This window comes from Musca domestica, unplaced genomic scaffold (assembly GCF_030504385.1).
Source record: "Musca domestica strain aabys unplaced genomic scaffold, Musca_domestica.polishedcontigs.V.1.1 2, whole genome shotgun sequence".
Lineage (NCBI taxonomy): Eukaryota > Metazoa > Arthropoda > Insecta > Diptera > Muscidae > Musca > Musca domestica.
Window position 1 is genome coordinate 35,174,073 of NW_026712249.1, and position 14,377 is coordinate 35,188,449.

A 14,377-nucleotide genomic window follows, 5' to 3' on the forward strand; every position below is an offset into this window, starting at 1 on the left:
TTATGTTTTGAATCCACAAACCAAACACAATGACCTTCGGGCGAGGCTTAGGATTTTCTTCTCCGTCCGTCTGTGGAAATCGCTCCAGCTTCCGAACGAAATGAAGTAGATTGATAAAATTTTACTCAAGTGTGTATTATGTCTGCAGGAATTTTAGTATTGAAAATGGGTGATGTAGGTCCACGTTTTGGTATTATACCCATATAATGGTACCTCCCATTTTTCAGTATTATATTATTCACCGGAAATGTTTCAAATTTCGTGTTTGAAGTTCGTAATAAATACTACAGCCTATGACAGAAAATTGTCTGTGCAGGTCCACGTCTTTGTATAGAGCCTAATATAACGGCTACATTCGGTATTTTTAAGATTTTAACAGAATTTTTAACGGATTTTTTTTTTAATAGGGCGGACACCAACAATATCGTGTCTTTGCTAATTATATCCCCATTTGGGAATTGGGAAAACCCAAAATATTTTATTGAGAATCTCCCCATTCTAAAGTTGGACTGTTTGATGTGGTTTATTGTTTATTTATTGTTATTTATTTAGAGATGTTTAATGCCAATATCGTGTCTTTGCTAATTATATCACCATTTGGGGCTCGGAAATCCAAGAATTGGTATTGAGAATCTCTCATCCTAAAGTTTGACCCATGGTTTATTGTCGCATGGGGTTATTGGACATGCATGTTTCGAATATGGGATCACCAGTTCACATTTAAGAAGACAGCGTTAAGTGCCAATGAAGTCAAGAAACCATTACTTTTTAATCAGGCTATCTCTCGAAATGGCGATCAAAATTGTCCATATATGTCTTTGGATTTAAGACCTTGTGACTTCTTGGGATCCCCTAAAATATAGGTCAGCAGTAACCCAACGTGAATTTAAGTCCTCAGAGATGAAGATCATGGGGAAGTCAATTTGCGATTTGATTTCGTGAAATGGATTTGCTTCTTTAAGCATTTTCGTGGCAGTCTTTTGGCAGACATATTCTTATTAACGCCTTACCTAAAGATGTTATACACTATAAGGATGTATTTCATTTTTTCAAATTTAGTTCAAATGGGTTTAGATTTAAAGGCTCTATATAACAAATAATCAAAGGAATTGATAATCTAAGTAAAATCACGTTTTACAGGAAAACATTTTCGGAGTAAATAAGTCTTGAACCGTCCCCATAATATTTAATTCATTTTACCTAAACTCTCCATACGTATTACATCTCACCTCTGCCCCCTGACGTCTGTACATGTGGTAACAGTTTAACATAAAATCCAAAACCATGCAGCTATGTTAATATTATGCTGCTGTTATGTTAAACGACCCATAACATAGCAACATAAACATGCTTGTTTTATTCCATCCCATTAAACAATGTTGTGAAATTATTATTGGTAGAATTTTTGTATTTTGGTAATGATAGACATTCTTGTGGTCGGTAAATGAATTTCATTATTGTGGTTTTGTTTTTCCTTTCTTTTTTTACTCATTAATATATAAACAAATCGTCCAAATAAAATAATAATTGATACTGCATAAACAAACTTCGGAAGTATAATATGGTTGATAATAGTAATAATAAAAAGGTATGAATAAGATTGTTACAATCAAATTCAATATTGGATAGTTGTAGAAAACTATGTTTTAAAGTGGTAATCGTATTGTGATAATCTAATATTATTATTTGTTTTGATAGAGAGAAGAAGCTCTACGTTCCGTGAATCGCTTATCGGGTCGATTTCTAACCCCAGACAGAAATAATAAAATAAAATTGTCGAGCCGATTCTGTGTGGAAGGAGGACAGGAAGGGGTATGGGTGGGTGTTTTATACAGCAAAAAATCTTGGTTTTCGTTGTTTATTACATATATTTTTGCTTTTAATAAAGACTTTCGGCATTTGAGGAACGAGGTTTCTTGAGTTTTTCCATATTCTTAATGACAATGTCATGCAGCGAGGAGTAGCGATTTCTAACTTCACAAACCACCAGCCATAAGCTCAGATATTCCTTTTCGTCCAGTTCCACAACGGCACGTCTGTAATCATCAATGTGGGGATATTTAGCAACCTTTGACACCACCTTAGCTCTTGACAAAAAGTAGCGGGAAATTTGATCAAAGAATGCGGCAGCCTCAGATTCAACAGTTTGGATTTCAGCCAAGGTATCCTCTTGTATGGAAACACCAAAATTGTTGCCATCTTCGATTTTGGGAATCATAAATGAAATCCACATTTTCAAGAGATTGGCTGTAAGGAAAAATAAGGCAAAATTTTATTACAAACACTTATTCCAATAAAAAATCCAGTTACAACTTACAATCCTCCACCAATTTGCGTATGATGGGCTTGACAACTTTAATCATTTCACAGAGTGGTGTATTACAGGGCACTGAACCCGTGGGCAAGTACATAACCTTGGTGCCGACAACAGCTGGTGGTTCGGTACGGGCTCTCTTGGCGGCCGGCTGATCGGCATCACCACCAGCAGCCGCCTCCACAGCTGTATCATCTGAGCCATTATTACTGTTCACCAAAATGGGATCGGGAACTGGAATGTTCAAGTCTTGATGGACCTCAGTGAAATTGCGCTCACTGAACATGGGTGTGCTGAGCAAGTCATTGAGTTCAACGATTTTCTCGGGGAAACCTTCGATAATTAGTTTTTCGGCTTTCTTGATTAGTGAGTCTTTATAGTCCTGGACCTGCTGCAAAAAGTACAAAAAGACGAAACAAAAATTTTGCAAATTAGTCAAATACAACAAAAACAAATGCTACAAGTAATGGCGAGACAAATTATGATTCTAACTACAGGAACTGTGCAACATTTACTTTGGCAATGGTATCGCTCGGCATTTTGTCTGTTTGCGGCGGCGTTCTTTCTGTTCTGTTCGACTTCCTTCCTGTTGTTTTCTCCAAAAATTGCTGGCGGCGGCTTCTGTTGCTGTGAGCTGTCTATATTCCGTTGTTTTTCTAACTGCGAAACGTTGCTAATTCTGTTTCAGATGACTTCGTTGCGTTTCTTGGTATTTTTGCAGCAGCTGTATCAGTTGTTGCTTGTCTTGTTTTGCCTCCTTTTGCTTGTTTTCGAGCTTTATTTGTTATTCTAACAAATAGTCTGCCTGTTAGTTAAATTACTTAGTTTCTATTTTCTTTTTATTTTAGAAATGATTCTTAAATAATTCAGCTTTTCCTTCCTTCTCTCTGCCAAATAAAAATCGGCGTGCTTTAGAATGCCGTTCAGTTTGACAGTTCGTAAACGGAGTTGCCAATCGTTTGCAAATTGCGCCGTCAGTGATGGCCGTCTGTACTTAATATAGTACGCAAGGAAAATAATGTCAGCACGTTGTTGTTAATAAAACTAGTTCTATACAGAAGTAATTTAATCAAATATCCATTTTTAGAGGCGAGGTTGAAACAAAAGATAATTTCGTCAAATTATTGGTGTACTGTTAAATACATACATAATGTTGTATGTGAAGTTGAAATTAGGATGCCGCATTGACACAGCTTCTATGACAATTAACTATCAAATATTTTTTTTTTTAAATTTTCCTTTGACAATGTTTCATTGTCAAAATCCATAGTTTATACAAAAAATCGAAAATGGGAACTGTTTTCTATGCAGTGAAATTTAACAAGGTAAATTACAGAAAATGCAGAGCTGGGCATGATTATTTGAAATGAGTTTGCCTTTAGGGTACATCCCGATATTCGGTATTTTTATGATTTTTGCCACATTTTTCCACGTGTTTGTCCAATAAATGGTATTTGTTGTTTGTAATGGGTTCCAGCTTCGGTGACAGAACATTGGATATATAGGTCCACGTTTTCGTATAGCCCCCATATAAGGGTACCTTCCAATATTCGGTATTTTGATAGTTTCACTCATATTTTTTCACGGATTTGTCTAAAAATTTGTATTTGTAGTGCGTTAGCAATACATTAAATATCTAGGTCCACGTTTTCCTATAGTGAGTATATAAAGGTACCTTCGGATGTTCGGTATAATTTGGTATTTAAGATTCGCATTAGATTACCTGCTTTGTGGTATAAAATTGTCTATATAGGCTACCGTTTTGGTATGAGGGCTACCGTTTTGGTGTGAAAATGGGAACTTGTTTTTCAATCAGTGAAATTTGACAAGGTAAACTACAGAAAGCGCGGAGATGGATAGTCTTATTTGAAATGATTTTACCTTCTTAATTTTACCATGTTCTATTTCTTTAATTAACTTAACCATTAAGTATTTTTCGTTTTTTTTTCCAGTACGTATTTCCAAAACCATCTTTAAATCTCACCACCACGCACTATGAGTGGCCAACACTTCAAAATACCGCTCTATCCGTTCGCCTAAACCAAAATTGTAACCAATTAAGTATTGTTTGGCACAGTTCCTACACTATAAAACCTATATCAACACTACCTCCCAAACTTTGTGCTCATAGCAAATTTTCAAGATTTTACCTCTATTTAGATTATTGTCAATTGTACGTTTCAGTACTCTTGTTACACTTTGCTTTGAATTTCCAAAAACACTTGGTTTCGTCTATCATAATCTATGACCCTTATTCCAAATATTAATTTCAGACTTACAACTCGATTCCTACCCAAATACAAAATTTTGAATAAGTTTGTACTTTTTAGTACGTTTTTCCAAAACCACCTCTAACAACTTTCACTTACCTGTGTGCAGGGTAAGCCATGTGTGAACAGTGGCATTGATCAGCATTGCCATTCATTGGATTTGTTTAGCAAAGGCAAAAACCTTACGCCTTATTTCTCAACGGCAAAAGAAATGTATGGAGATTGTCAAACTGTAATTATCAAACTTTAGCACACAGTATATAAAAGAAAATTCTGTAGACAAAAGCAAAAGCAGATGTGTAATTATTAACTTGAAAAATATATTTTGAAATATCAACTGAAATATGTGAATGTTTGAATTGTTGACTTTTTGAAGAACTGTGAACGTATTGAACATTTTCCGAAGCCCATTTGCTATGTTTCGAGGACTATCGGAGAAAAATCAATTCTAAATAGTCAATTTAATAAGAATTTTTTATGTTTAAAATATTTTTTTAATCTAATATTTGGTAAGAAATATTTATTCAGGAAATTGTCTCTATCTTAGATTTTTATAAAACAAGTTAAAAAGTATTAGTCAGCCCATGTTCGAGGACTTGTTTCGCAAGTTATGACATATATAAGTATTGGAAACTGTGACCCTTTGTGGATGTGGTACCAGAAGGGGTTCACAGATATATATTATCCTTACAACAGATCTTGTGTTAGCGTAGATATTTGTATGTGGGAAATTTGAGGAGGAGATGGATGGATGGATTTGGATGCTTATTTCGCTTTCTTTGAGCGTTTTGTTTTTCAAAATTTCGAACCGTATGTGGGAGAGGAGGTACTAGAAGAAATGGTGCCATTCCTACCATCTTTATAAAAGATCTTGTGTTGATGGACATTTTGAGATGTATCAAGTCGGAATGGAATCGGACTTTATTTTCGCGTTTAATAAACTCAATATGTTCAATACTCAATACTCAAAAAGTTGACCCTGTGTGGGGGAGGTACAGGAAGGAGTGGACCGATATATGCCATTTTCACAGCAGATCTTGGTTTGTAGAAATAATGGGATATGTGAAATATGAAAAGAACAGAATGCTTATTTTTTACGGATTTTATAATCGCATTGGTTATTTAAAACTTTGACCCTTTGTGGGGGGAGGTACCAGAAGAAATTACCCGATCTCTAACTTCTTTATAACAGATCTTGTGTTGATAGAAGTATTGAGATGTGCCAAATCAGAATGGAATCAGATGTTAATTTCTCGTTTTATGAGCTTCATGGCTATTCAAAATGTTTACCCTTTGTGGGGAAGGTACCAAAAGGAGTGGATCGATGCATGAAATATATGGAATATATTTACACCAGACCTTGGGTTAATAAAAATAGTGGTATGAGTGTAATTTGAAGACAACCGGACTCTTACATCACATTTTATAAAAGTTATATTTATTCGAAATGTTGACCCTTCGTGGGGGAGGTACTTGATGGAGTTGACCGATATTTTTATTTTTCGCACCTGACCTGGCACTGATGCTAATATTAGGATTTGCAAAGCTGGAGCCAAATGGGGTTATCCTCTATTTTTTTTGGGGGGGGGGGGTGGCTGTACCAGACGGGGTGGATCGGATACTCCCTTCGAGAGTTATCGTGCGCACCAGCCAGACAACAAACGTATGGAGGGACGGACTCTATTCGATGTCGACTCCAAATGTCCTGAAAGAGACCTAGACCTAACCGTTATTTCGATGAGGCATGTTTTGGCCGTGATGTAGCCATAGCTGAAAGTATAAAAATTGTAAAATTGTAAAAATTGATTGCACGGACTTACCTTCTTATTTCTATCATGCAAAAAAAAAAACTTAAGTAGGAAAAGTTTCTTCAATTTTCCCCAAAATCTTTTCTCTAATCGGAGAGCATTCTACAAAAGATTTTCAGAAATAAAATCGCAAAATTTTCAAAATTTCCTTCTCTAGGTTTTAATTAAATACATTTGTGTTATTTTTCAAAACTTTTCAATAGATATTTTACAGTTTGAGCCAGATTTTATTTTGAACCTTGTATATTTTCATTTTTTCCAATTTTTAAACATATTTCGCGCACTTTATAACTCAAGCATATTCCCACAGATATCTACAAATTAGCTTCCCAACCAGAATACTCATTAACACATTATAAGCTATGCATCGTCTTTTGACGTCTTCTTCTTTTTTTCTTCTTCTTCCCAAAAATGTCTTCTTACCACCCAAAGTTCAGCACATAAAAAAAAACTTGACGATAATGTTCTTCCCTCTTATCCTTCCGAAAATTATTGCAATTCATTCAATGGCACAATTCATGCATGCTGCAGCAGCGTCGATGCAGATGCTTGCACACAAAAGACTGAAGTCCATAACATCTTAAGAAGGGGAGAGGTTGTTGCGGTTACATACAACAAATGAGCTGCAGTGGTTAAAATAGTTCGTTTCGGTTAGGGCGGGAGACGATGGAAGTTGAAAAACGGAAATACAATCACAGTTTTATGTTGGGGAAAAGCAATAAACACAAATTATATTACGATACAGTCGCGGCGGGAAATATGTTAACAACATTTATTTTTTGAAGGCATTTTAAGGACAATATTTATTCGCGTAATTTTTATAGATTTTCTGAGTATTTTTTTAGAAGGAAGTGGTGGTGAGCTCCATGCCGGATTTAAAAAATATTTTCAAGGACTATCACAGCAGTCTTCTTTCGAAGATATTTTCCAAATTGGAAAAAAAAAAATTTCCGTGGGTTTAATATAAGAAGGTGGTTTTGGAAATTTGTACTAAGTGTGCGAAGTGTACTAAATTTAGAACATTTTGGTTTAGGGTGAACGGAACATGCTGGAATTTTATTTTGTATTGGGGTGCGTGTTGTTGGTTGGTTTGAGAAAAAGAAGTGGTTTTGGCAATGTGTACTACAACTGAACTAAAAATACTAAATAGTACTATATTTGGTACAATTTGGTATTAGGTGAAGGGATAGTGCTTGAAATTTGGGATTAGACTCGCTGTTCATGTATAGCCTGGTTTCACAAATGTGTACCATAATTGTACGAAAAGTATTGAATGGTACCGTAATTGGCATTATGTGAAGGGATAGAGATACAATTTTTAAATTTGAAATTTACATTGCTGTTGATATCTGACGTTAAAATTTTACGGTGGTTTGAAAAATTTTCCCATATTTGTACGAAAAGTACTAAATGGTACAATATTTAGTATTGGGTGAAGGAATAGACTGGAATTCTCAAATTTGATATTGGGGTCTCTCTTGGTATCTGAAATTCAGATATGGAGGTGGTTTTGGAGAGGTTTTGGTATCTGAATTTAAGATATGGAGGTGATTTTGGAAATGTGTACTATAATTGTACGTATAATTTAAATACAATCGGGCGGGCCGAGTATATGATATCCTACACCACTATACGTATTTAGTAGAATTCCCGTAACAAAAACGTTTATATTGGGAATTTATGTGAAGCCGATCATACCTACTCTGACTTCGATAAGGATTATAGGGTGAAATAAAAAAACTGCAACAAAGTTAAAATCAAACACAATAAGTTTTACATTCCAATCGTCATCAGTTCCCTTGTTTTTTGTCTGGGATATTCTCCCCAGATGTTATTTAAAAAAAAATTATATGACAAAAAACTTTTCTTACCAAAGTGACGATATAAGAGAGGACCAAAAAGAGGAGGAGAGAATAGAAGAGGAACTAAAAAAAATTAAATAAAACTAAAATTCTTTTGGAAAATCTTCTAAATCGTACAACCACACTTATAAACATTTTCATCTTTCTCCACCTGTTATGCGAAATTCTCCACGAATTATGGCCTTCAAACGGCCAATGAAACCTTCACAAGCTGTCCGAATGTTGCTCTGCGGTATTTTGACCCATTCCCGGCGAAGTGCTTGCTTGAGCTGATGGACACTTCGCTATTTTTTTGTGCAAACCTTGCTTTCCAAAATACGCAGATTTTGGTATCCAGAGATTGTTGGCCATTGTGCGCTGGAAATGAAGCGAGGAACCTCATTTTGTAACCATTCTTGGGTGGCGCGTGCAGAGTGCGATGGTGCTAAGTCCTGTTGGAATGTCCAAGGACTGCCGCCAAAATGTTTGCGTACCCAAGGCTTTACTAGACCATCCAGAATATTTTCGCGATAATATTCGCCATTTATTCTGATGCCACGGTCTATTAATACGAGCGGAGAGCGACCATCGGCTGTTCAGGCGGCTCACAACATCACCATGGCCGGCGCTTGAGTTCTGGTGGTCAACCGAAGGTTCACATTTTCAGATAACCTCTTTGGCAAGTAAACACGATCATTTAGTTTGTTTAAAAACTGCTGGACAACGGAGAAAACCAAAATCGGCAGTTCAGCACTTTCGGCCAAGCGAAGCAAATCTTTAGCTCTTTTGAGCCTATTTTCTTTCTGTTGCGGTGTAAGTTCTTGCACTTTTTGAAATTTCAATGGCAATGAAATATTGCGATATGTTGAGCTCGCGAGCCATTTTTCGGCCACTGCGAAGCGATTAAGTCGCTTCTTTACTTTTCGAACTATTTCTGCTGATGTTGCTGTTTTCTTCCGTCCACTTCCTTGACGTCGGGCTACGCTACCAGTATCACGGTAACGGTACGAGACACGAAAGATTTATTCACATTAAAATGCTGGAGTGCTCTAACGATAGCCACTTGTGGTTTTCCAGCCAAATATAAAGAAATCACACTATCACGCTTGAATTCTATCACGAATAACTTTTTCCTGGAAAATTCTCACCAAAAGGCTTTTGTACGCTTGTAAACAATATAATGAGCTGTGACTGAAATAATTTTAACAGCTGTCGGGCGAGTGGCTTGGAAATGATAGAAGTCTGAAGTTGGTTGCAGTGTTTTCATCACACCCTGTATCTGTATCAATTTGATTAAAAGGTGAACTTACCTTATGTCGGAACTTGATAATCCAAAAAAAATCCAAAGATTCCCTAGACAAAAATGGTTAATATTTCAATTTCAAAAATACTATTCAAAGTTGTACAGTTTTGTTACAAGAATTGTGGACTTGGTTGTTCTTGATTAAAAACAAAAAAAAAAAATTGAAGTGATATTTTCAAAATATGTTTTTTCAACACTTCCTTACTAATTAAAATATTTTTACTTAATTTTTCAAAGAAATTTTTTCGATTGGATAATTTTGGATTTTTAAGTATTTTTTAGGGCACTATATTTTTTAGGTAGTCATTTCAAGGTCTTTCCGAAAAAACGTCGATATTAAAAAAAAGCATAAAATTAAAACCATTCACCATTTTGAAGGAACTTGAAAAGTTAAAAAAATACGTCGAAGATTTTCGCTCAAACCTTTATATAGGGGGTTACACGAAGACGTGGTTCTACATAAGTAATTTTTAACTATCGGACGTAGTACCCATTACGAAATTTAAATAAGAAATTTTAAGCAATTCCGGTCTAATGTCCATAAAATCATCCCAATGAGATGTATCGGGAGATACCTTTATAAGGGGGATAAACGTTGGCCTATACAGACAATGCTCTTCCAGGAGGTTAAATAGTCAGAAGGAACTCTATGTGTTAATTTTTAGACAATTCCATTGAAAAAATCATCAAAATACCGAATATCGAGGAGTACAGGTATATGGGGACTGTACGATATCCTGGACCGATATAGCCCGTCTTCGAACTTGACCTGCCTGTAGACAAAAAGCCGATCTGTGCAATAATTTCGCTTCCTACCTATAATTTGTTTTGACTCTAGCGTGATCACGATAGACGGAATCTTACTCTGGCCAAGAATATTTTTTACTTTGTTAGGTCTAAAATTATTATTTCGATGACATACGAACGGAATTATGAACCTAATATACCGTCCATACTATGTTTGGTGGAGGGTATAAAAATAGTGAAATTCTGAATAAACATTTTAGGAATTTAAGAACTTTCTTGCCCAGAAATATTTAATACTTTTTGATATAAGTCCTTTTTTAAAAGCACCTTGGAACTTTGCTGAGGGTGCATATCGTTCCACATTTTCTAACTTTCTCCTTTCGCAATTTCATATCGGGAGACTGTTTTCAATGACGCTCGTTAAATTTCTTTTCATTGATTTGAAAGTGCAGCATATCACATTTCCTTCTTACCACACATAATAAGCCAACATAAAAGAAAAGAATTACGCTCAGAAGCGATTCAACTTAACTTGGTCATAAAAATGCCACGATAACTTCAAAATCCTTGAAATAAATCAGTTTCTCTTAAACGATTTACGCTTCACTTCCTTAAAAGAATGCCACAATCTCGTCTTCTTTTTCAAAATGAATTTGTAAGATGACCCTCAGCCCAGAAGAAAAAAAGCGACAAGATTAAGAAACGTCTTTGCAGCTTAACATAGTAATTGAAATTAAAATGGGATATTTAATTGAAAAACTCCAAACGGATACATAAAACTCAGCTCTCTCTTGGAGACCACACAAATCATTTGACTTGTCTTTAAGGATAATTTCTCGAGGGCGGCTACTGTCTTTGTGTCAAAGCAAATGGAAAGTTTGCCACCACAGAGAACTTGTGGGACAAGACAAGAAACAGTTCCATGATGTGATGAGAACTTCTTCGTGTGGGAATTCAAATGAAATTTAAAATGAAAATACCACCCTCTTCCTCACCCCCTCCAATGGACAAATTCCCTTTTCAGTACTTTGAATTTTGTTAGCCAACTATTTACTCCGATGATTATGATAACGACGATGCTGGTGGTGTTTTTTTTTTCATCTCCTACAAAACACCAGCATCCTTGGTGCGTCCTTGGAAATGTCTCTCAAGTCAGTTAATAATTGAAAAACGCACACACACACACAAATAAAACGCAAAAGAAATATGCTCGTTTGCAACATAATGTACAAATACATTTTGTGGTTTCAAAACTCCACCCCCTTTCTCTTCACTTCTTTTGGTGAGTTATAAAGAAATTGGCTTAGGCCTTTCAAGCCTAACGGGAGAAGGGGTATTTTTTAATGCAAACAGATTCAAAGAGATTTAATTGTTTAACGACCATACTCAAGGATTTATTTTGTTGGTTGCCAACTTCTTTTTTTTTGATAACCCACAGAGTAGTGATGATAATTATGTGGGCTCATTAGATATCTATCTTCCCGGCTAATGCCATGATTAACATTTAATTACAGAAATGGAAACAACTGACGGGGGAAGATGGAAATGCTATTTCCTTAATTAAATCTTTGACGGAGGTTTATTTTTGATTATTAACTGGGTTTAGAAGGAGATTGGTGAGTTTTCCTTGGATTCCATCAGAATTTATTGCCTGAAGATACACATTTGTAGAAAACGAATTTGCATTTGTTTGGAAGCTGGACAAAGGAAATAGCTGCGGTGTAGCTGCTTTGCTCAACTCACCAATTGTGTGGTAAAAGCGCACTTTGTAATCTATATTCCGATGGAGGTACAAATTTTCGAGTTTCGAAAAGACGAAAGTTCTGAATTTGTGTTCCAATTGAAAAAATGATTGAGATATTCACATTTTACAGCTAAATATAATCCAATGGTCATCCAAAATGCTAGAATTCTTCCTTGTCCTTAACTCTCTTCAAAGGTGTGTCGATTGACTTCAATTGTGTGATCGGAAAAACATTTCTGTTTTTGGTTAATTTGAATCCTAAATACTTTTGTGTATTTCGGATATCGCCTGTACGTAATGCTGGTATTTTTTCACACAAAATTAGTGTCCATTGTACCCGCTGTCCTAACTCTAACTTTATGCGAGATTTCGTATCCTTTGGTTTCTATTTGTAACCTTTATAACGGCTACAAAATCAGGAAAATGCTTAGTTGTTGGTCCTTTTCAACCCCTAATATATTGCGGACATCTTTGAAAACAATAGGTCTAGCCTTTCTGAGCCCAACCCTACCCTTGTGAAAAATTTCGTGAGGATCGGACGATATTTGCAATACTTACATAATATCCCCAACCTGTGTTGTAAGGTGAAAAAATATTACAAAATATTATAAGTCAAATTGAAAAAATCGCATGCGATAAAAAATATGAAAAAATAAAAATATGTCACAAAATCTATATTAACATCTTTATTGGCACATTTTTCTGCGATTTTTTCAGATTGTATACTTTTATGTCAAGAGGGCATTCTGAATTGACAAAATTTGTCGAAATCGGTCCAGCCATTCTTGAGATATAAGCATTCTTACTAACATCCCCTTCCTTTGTATATACACATTGTATATATTTCGCTATATATCTGATATATTTACTATCGGCATCCACGTAACGATCAGAATTGACCTGTTCGTCTATTTGTGATTTTGCCGGGATTAAAAATATTCGCGGTTTAATGGAAAATTTGAATTTTATTTATCACAAATGCTATGGTCTATTTCAACCACTAAACCACCCGATGACCATCAAAATTGGAAGGCTTCTGCCCAGCCCAAAGCTCTAGCCTTATACTAAATTCCGCGTCGATTGGTCTATAATTGCGATCTGTAGAGCAACTGCAAAATCAGGAAATTTTTCAGTTTTTGGTCCATTTCAACCCCTAAATATTATGCGATCATCTCCAAAAGAAATAGGGTTATATTCTGACCTTAACCCCACCTACATTCTAAATTTCGTGAAGATCGGGCCATAATTGCGACCTGTAGAGTGATTACAAATTAACATGGACAGACGGACGGACATACATAGCTAGATCGACTCAGCTCGGCGAGATAGGAAGATCCATATATACTTTCCTATGTGGGAAACCAATATTTCGTGGTGTTACATAATTTTTGGCCCAATCAAACTTATAATAATAATAATTTGACTCGAACAGAATGTATACTTTCAGCCAATGTTAGTTTATTTATATATTTTTTGATTTTGACCCATGAATATTTAAACTTTCAACTCTTTATGCGGGAGGTTTCGTGCCAGGTTTGGACTATATCGACTATTTCTATCGCTTTAGATGAGACATATGGCAATTTGTGGGAAAATTTTGAAATTTGCGTGAAGAACCGAAGTATCGAAAATCGAACATTAATTTTCAATTTTATCCGAATAATTCTGAGTCAAAGATTTTACCTTTTGTGGAGCGGGTTCCAGAAGAAGTTGGCCGATCAATTCCATACTCACATCAGATCTTTGGTTGAAAGAAATATTTTAATGCATCAAGTTTGCAAGAAATTCCTGACTTGTTTTGCAAGTTATGAGAGATATAAGTACTGAAAATTGTGAATTCCGATATGTTCCATCTTCGCACTAGATCTTGTGTTGTTTGAAGTATTAAAGTCTGCCAAGTTTGTAAATAATCAAATGATCATTTCGCATTTTATTTTTTAATATATTGAAAGTTGTTGAGAAGAAGGGCGCTGATGTATACCATCTTCACACCAGAACTTTTGTTATTAGAAATATTGTGATGTGCAAATTTAAGAGAATCGGATCCTTGCATTTCATAAGAGATTCTATTCTATTCTACTCAAAATTTTTACCCGTTGTGGGGAAGGTACTTGTTGGAGTGGTTCGATATTGTCCATTTCGGCACCTAGCTCTAATGAAAATATTGAGATTTGCAAAGTTTGTACAAAATGAAATGATCCATTCTCTTTCTATAAGGTACACAATTTTCTTGAAAATGTAGACTTTTTGTGTGGGAGGTACCAAAAGGAATATACTATGTCGAACTCGATCTAAGCTTGACAATAGTATTACGATGTACAAAGCTTGAACCAAATCGGATACTGCCTTT

The 14,377-nt window shown here is 35.4% G+C and overlaps 1 protein-coding gene across 2 annotated transcripts; it reads right to left on the minus strand.

Annotated features, from left to right (window-relative positions):
* Nucleotides 1–1,865: 1,865 nt before the first annotated feature.
* On the minus strand, nucleotides 1,866–3,258 carry LOC101896416 (proteasome activator complex subunit 3). Of its 2 annotated transcripts, none has more exons than XM_005187945.4 (3): nucleotides 2,830–3,258; nucleotides 2,318–2,702; nucleotides 1,866–2,247 (listed from the first exon to the last, which is right to left on the minus strand). In XM_005187945.4, the coding sequence occupies exons 1-3, from the start codon at nucleotides 2,851–2,853 to the stop codon at nucleotides 1,880–1,882; spliced, it is 777 nt and encodes a 258-aa protein (XP_005188002.1). In that variant the 5' UTR covers nucleotides 2,854–3,258; the 3' UTR covers nucleotides 1,866–1,879. The 2 variants fall into 2 exon arrangements, with proteins under 2 accessions (XP_005188002.1, XP_011294349.1); XM_011296047.3 differs by having other exon boundaries at nucleotides 2,318–2,705; nucleotides 2,830–3,257.
* Nucleotides 3,259–14,377: the final 11,119 nt, after the last annotated feature.